General features: G+C 58.5%; 1 protein-coding gene and 1 long non-coding RNA gene across 5 annotated transcripts in view; one reads left to right on the top strand and one right to left on the bottom strand.

Moving 5' to 3' along the window:
* LOC138844627 (uncharacterized) overlaps nt 1-4,784 on the bottom strand; it is a 78,869-nt gene extending 74,085 nt beyond the window's left edge. The window contains exon 1 of one of the 4 annotated variants that reach the window (XR_011380752.2): nt 1,142-2,120. This is a non-coding gene — a long non-coding RNA (uncharacterized LOC138844627). Of the gene's footprint in view, nt 1-1,043; nt 2,131-4,639 lie in introns of those variants that run through there. The other 3 variants (XR_011380749.2, XR_011380750.2, XR_011380753.2) reach the window with 3 other exon arrangements.
* On the top strand, nt 2,246-5,329 carry NFKBIA (NFKB inhibitor alpha). The gene is made up of 6 exons (XM_002718142.6): nt 2,246-2,568; nt 3,154-3,262; nt 3,591-3,801; nt 4,056-4,144; nt 4,262-4,522; nt 4,791-5,329. The coding sequence occupies exons 1-6, from the start codon at nt 2,342-2,344 to the stop codon at nt 4,836-4,838; spliced, it is 945 nt and encodes a 314-aa protein (XP_002718188.1). The 5' UTR covers nt 2,246-2,341; the 3' UTR covers nt 4,839-5,329.
* Nucleotides 5,330-6,084: the final 755 nt, after the last annotated feature.

Below are 6,084 nucleotides of genomic sequence, written 5' to 3' on the forward strand. Positions count from 1 at the left end.
AGGAAAACAGAAGGCACCTCCCTGGGAATCCCCACAGTATGGCCCAACCTCCCAGATGTTTCAACCCTGTGACCAATCAAGAAACACCACTAGGTGTCACACTAAACAATCAGGACCAAACAGCAGCAGTCCCCAAGGCTGTCAGGAACAGAAAACTTCAAGGGAGGCACAAAGAAAAATATTCCTGAAACACTCGGTACTGACTTTGTGCTTCTAAATAATGACTTTGACAGCTGCAGCCCCAAACTTCTTCAGAAGTGACCTTTCTAAGTAGGGCCTTTAAAGTTAGACATTTCTGCACATTTTTTAGAGAGAGGACTGTTTGCCTTCTTTATCTAAAGCTGGAGTGGGAACTACTTTGAGTATATTCCAGATTATAGTGTATTCGGTCTCATTTTCACAGTGTGTTTCCAAAAATGTTGCTACTTCAATACTTTGGCTGAACCACTAATATACTGGGATAAGAAGGAGATAAACAGGGTCTATTTCTATGCATTTGAGCTTCTTTTTAGGAAAGTAAGACTGATACCTGCCTTACAAGATTCTTCCTGAGAACATCATGATGCACAAAATGCCAGAGTTCTTCCAAATATGTATATGCCGTGGGATGTCTAAGGGCCTCAAAAAACAGAGTTAGAATTGCTTTCCTGGACAAGTGATACAGTTTCTAAGCTGGAAAAGAACTTAAATAGCCTTCAATCCAATCTCATTAGTATATAAAACAAGTACACTACAAAAAATATTTACTGACTTGTGCAGCCAGTGCGCAGTGACTTTGACCCTGGAACCCTGGAACCGAGGCCTCCTGCCTGCATCACTGTGCGACCTTGCCTTGATAAACCCGTGTGTGCGGTTCCTAAGCCTGCAGACACTGCAGTCTCTACTGGGAAGTTCTCACTCTAACATGTGACCATTACTACTGAGGGGTTTATTTCTTGATTTTACTTTTTTGCCCTCATATTTTGTCCTAGTGACCCTATCCCCTATGTTCCATATGGGGGGAACAGGTGGAGATCCGAGGAGAGGCAAGGGTTGCTTTGTACCTGATCAGTAAGGCGAAGGTGATTGCCACAACCTCCAGAAACCTCTGCAGATGCCCCTGGAGCTCATGCTCAAAGCCGATCAAAGCCGATTTGATTACCTGCACCAATTCCAGAAGTAGTTGAATTCAGCCCAGTCTGCCGCTTCGGGGGCCGGAGCATAACCTCTCTAAAGCCAGGGGATTCTCTCAAGAGTGGCACTGCAGGAATGGCTCCAGCTACTGCCCTCTCCCAGAGCACACGGGGGAGCCGCCTGGAACCTCCCGCGGGGGGCCTGGCAGTTACTCTTGGCCATCTTTCAGGCCCAGTCCTGGGTAAGACACTAACTGCCACCCATTGGTCAGGCTCCTCCCAAATGCTGAAAAATTGCTCAGCTGGGCACTCAGAAATAGGCTCAGGATCCATTTCCCGCAGCACAGACCATGAACTTCTTTACTGCAAGGTTACCTGCAACCCCTCCCACCAAGACGAACTCCTTGCTTAACAAAAAGCAAACCCTTGAGGCCCCACTGAGCGCTGACCCCTCGCAGGCCGAGATCTGTCCCTCCCCCAGCCGACAGGCCTGTTAGTCCCCAGGACGGGACTTGGTTTAAAACCCAGCTTCTCCCCGAGGGGGTCGGGACGCCAGGAGCGCTTGCACCCTACAGGGCCGGGAATCTGCGGGAACCCAGGGGCCGCCCGCGAACTGCACCCAACTCTGGGGAAGACAAACCCCCACGGCCAGCCACCGTTTCCACTCTTGCGCTTCCGCAAGATCCGAGAAAACGGAAAGGACCGGCTGGGCGGCAAACCCCAAAGAGGAACGGCCCGGCAGGTCTGTGTCCTCGGGATCCCTGCAGCAGACGACCCCGAGTGCAATCGGCCGTGGGAAACCCCAGGGAGAGAGGAGGGCCCTGCAGGGTCGGCCTGGCCGCGCGCGGTCCGCAGGGAAGCACCGGGGCGGCGGCGGCCGCCGGGCCCGGAGGACTTTCCAGCCACTCAGCGCGCAGCGAGAAGTTCCCTGGACATGACCCCGGTGGGTCATCCCAGGGAGTTTCTCCGATGAACCCCGGCTCGGAGTTTAGGCTGCCTTTTTTTTTCCCCTAGCAGAGGACCAAGCCAGTTCTCTTTTCTGGTCTGACTGGCTTGGAAATTCCCCGCGCCTGACCCCGCCCCCAGAGAAATTCCCCGCCAGCGTTTATAGGGCGGCGCGGCGGCGCTGCCGAGCCCACAACAGTCGCAGCGCGCCGCCCGCCAGGAGCCGGCGACAGGACGAGGACGCCAGCGCGCAGCCCGCGGCCGAGCACCTGGGGAGCAGCGCCATGTTTCAGCCGGCCGAGCACGCTCAGGACTGGGCCATGGAGGGGCCCCGGGACGCGCTGAAGAAGGAGCGCCTGCTGGACGACCGCCACGACAGCGGCCTGGACTCCATGAAGGACGAGGAGTACGAGCAGATGGTGAAGGAGCTGCGCGAGATCCGCCTGGAGCCGCAGGAGGCGCCGCGCGCCGCCGAGCCCTGGAGGCAGCAGCTCACGGAGGACGGAGACTCGTAAGTGTCCGGGGGCTGAGGGCCGCGGGCCGGGCGGGGGGCGGCCGGGCCTGCAGCGCGGGCCCCGGGGCTGCAGCACAGCCGGGCTGGAGGGGGGGGATGGCCGTGCAGCGCCGCCGAGTCTGCCGCAAAGCTGCGGGGCGGCCGCGCGCGGGCCGGAGCTCCTCGGGGGGCTCCTCGGGCCGGCGGGGAAGGGCGTGGACGGCCCCGTCCCCGCACACCCCGAACCCCGCAGCCCGGCGCTCGCGGCGGGGGGCGGCGCGGCGGCAGGGACGCCGAGTCCCGGGTTGCATAAGGCGGGCGGGCGGGCGGGCGCCGCGCGGCCGGCGGGGGAAGTACAGGGCGTTCCGGGCCGCCGGGAGGGCGGGGCGGCCTGGCCGGCGCCGCCGCGGGGGGGGCGGGGCCCGGAAAGTCCCTGGGCGCCTGCCAGGAACACTCAGCTCATAATAACCCCGCGGAAAACACCGCGGCCCCGGCTCCAGAAACCCCGGCCTTGCGCAATCCCCCGCAGGCCGCGCCTCCCCGGGGCCCCACGCAGTGCGCTCACCGCCCCTTGCGGGGGGTTTTCCCCTCTCTGGCCTGCAGGTTCCTCCACTTGGCCATCATCCATGAAGAGAAGGCATTGACCATGGAAGTGATTCGCCAGGTGAAGGGAGACCTGGCCTTCCTCAACTTCCAGAACAACCTGCAGCAGGTGCGCCTGTCGTCCCCAGCCCTGTGCCCTCTGTGACCTCGGGATGCAGTCGATGTGGCACAGTCCTCCCCACCCCTAGCTCTCTGAAAGAACAGCCACAGGTCCTTACCTGCCCTGGCCTTTCACATTCCAATAAGCCCGTCTCCTGCAGAGTTAAAAGCCCACGGATTGGGTGAGGTCTTTGTGACCCACCCGGGGCCCTGGTCTTTGGCCCCCTGTCCCTGTCTGGGAGGAGCAGCACCCACCCCCGGGAGATGTCTGCGGCTCAGGGGCACTCGGATGACGACTTTGCGCCGAGGCTTATCTGTGCTCGCTCTCCCACTCGTAGACGCCGCTCCACTTGGCTGTCATCACTAGCCAGCCAGAAATTGCTGAGGCACTGCTGGAAGCTGGCTGTGATCCTGAGCTGCGGGACTTTCGAGGAAACACTCCGCTGCACCTTGCCTGCGAGCAGGGCTGCCTGGCCAGCGTGGGCGTCCTCAAGCAGACCTGCACGGCCCAGCACCTGCACTCCATTCTGCAGGCCATCAACTACAACGGTACGGCTGTGCTGTCCCAGGCGGGCGGCGCGGGGGAGGCGGGCTGGCCTAAGGCGTGCAGGGCAGAGCTTAAACTCCCAGCTTGTGAAAGCAGGAGGAAATGAGTATCAAGCGCCTGTCTCAGGCTGCTGGAATGTTCATTCAGAACCCGGATTCGGGCTCCTTAGAATTCAGGGGCCACATGTGCTTGTCCCGTGAGTGACTAGGGGGACAGTGAAACAGGTGGTGATGCTCTCTTCCTTCTGTCCGTCTAGGCCACACGTGTCTGCACCTGGCTTCCATCCACGGCTACCTGGGCATCGTGGAGCTGTTGGTGTCCTGGGGTGCTGATGTCAACGCCCAGGTGAGTGCCTCACGAGCCAGGTGGAGTGCTGCTCTTTGCCAGCAACATGTCAGCCACGCTGGCTGCACACAGGAATGCAGACGCCTCCTAAGCATCTCACACTCCTCTTGGCCCTAGGAACCCTGCAATGGGCGCACGGCCCTCCACCTCGCCGTGGACCTGCAGAATCCGGACCTGGTGTCGCTCTTGTTGAAGTGCGGGGCCGATGTCAACCGGGTCACCTACCAGGGCTACTCCCCGTACCAGCTCACATGGGGCCGCCCCAGCACCCGGATCCAGCAGCAGCTGGGCCAGCTGACCTTGGAGAACCTCCAGAGGTTGCCCGAGAGTGAGGACGAGGAGAGCTGTGACACGGAGTCGGACGGCACGGAGGATGAGGTGAGCCCCCTCCCCTACCCTGCCAGGCCCCTTCCCTTGAGCAGCCCTGGGATATTGGATAGAGCTCTCTGGCTGTATCGAACCCCCTCCCCCCCAATAAAAATAAAAGTAGCTTACCCTTCTTTAAGCAGCAAATCCTTCAAGGGAAATGCACTCAGCCTGTCAAGTTCATTGCACGGCGGGTGGGGGGATCGGAGCTGCAGTCGCAGCCTGCGGCCTGCAGCCCCGGGCTGGGCCTTGGAGGTTTACTCTCCTCTTCTTCTTCCAGCTGCCCTATGATGACTGCGTGTTCGGAGGCCAGCGCCTGACCTTGTGAGCACCAGGCGCCTGGAAAGCACGTGGACTTGTATATTTGTACAAAAAGAGAGTTTTATTTTTCTAAAAAAAAAGAAAAAGAAAAAAGGAAAAAAAATGCCAGGGGTGTCTTCCCGGCCCGAAGCGCTCAACTGTGGTGGATTGGCCCGCGTTTGGCTGTTTTTGTGAACTGTGCCTCGGGGAGAAGAAAGATTAGAATCCAGAGGAAAAACACCGCTTACACTTCGTTCTGGTGGGGGCTTTGGGGACGATTATCCAAAATCTCGTGAAAGGACCACGTTTTATTTATTTTGCTCCTGGTAGATCACCTGGACCTGGTGGCCAATCCTGGGGGGATCCTGTGACCCCGAACAACCCCGTGTATGGTCAGGCCTCTCGGTGCTGTGGGGTCCGGGGTCGCCCTCCTGTACATAGTGTACATAGTGTATTTTGTCAGTAATTATTTTGGTACTTCTGAGATGTATATTTATTAAAGAGATTTTTACAGAGTTACCCGGATTGTTTTCCTTGGGCTGCTGCCGGGGCTCCTATTCTGAGAGGCATTCGATTTTCAGAGCGAGGTGCAGGTGGAATTGTGGGGTGCACTTGCCGCAGCCGGCACTGGGTCTCTGTCCCCCAGCAGCTGCTCGCGCCACACCCCCAGCTTCCCCTCTGCAGGCTCTGGGCGGGAGGCAGGGAGGCGGGAGCAGGTGTGAGAGGAAACGCCAGTCTCACGCCTCTCGGCCTGTGGCTGGAAGATACTCCCTTGTCTCTCATCCCTTTCGTCTGAGCTGTTCCAGAAGCCCAGCTTCCCCGTGAGGCCATCATTTGCGCCGGGAGGGATGTGCTCACCTCCTGTTTGAGGAAGCAGGCAGTGGGGACAGACTGGCATTTGGTAGCAGGTGCTCACCTGGTGCTCACCTGTGGGCCTTGGCTTCCTCGTTTACTCGTTGGACTGTCAGGAGAGTTGCACAAAACCATCCCTGTGAAACGGCGAGCAGGGTGCCAGGTATGTCGTGCTGAAGAGAAACACAAGCTATCACACAGCTGCCTGGATTGCACAGTGGGTGAAACAAGTCCAGAGAAGCTGTCCTGGCCAAGGTCACCTCGCTAGAGAGGCAGGTAGTTTACTTAATACACTGCTTGTTTGCAGGTGGTTAAACATCTTCTAAAAGTGATCTGCCTATTTGGTTACTGGCTGTGGTATAAACAAAATCGAGGCTTGAGGATTCTGTAAGTCTGTGGAATTAGTAGCTTGTACAAGTTGG

This window comes from Oryctolagus cuniculus, chromosome 12 (assembly GCF_051225735.1).
Source record: "Oryctolagus cuniculus isolate XC-2025 breed Fujian yellow rabbit chromosome 12, ASM5122573v1, whole genome shotgun sequence".
In the NCBI taxonomy this organism is placed as follows: Eukaryota; Metazoa; Chordata; class Mammalia; order Lagomorpha; family Leporidae; genus Oryctolagus; species Oryctolagus cuniculus.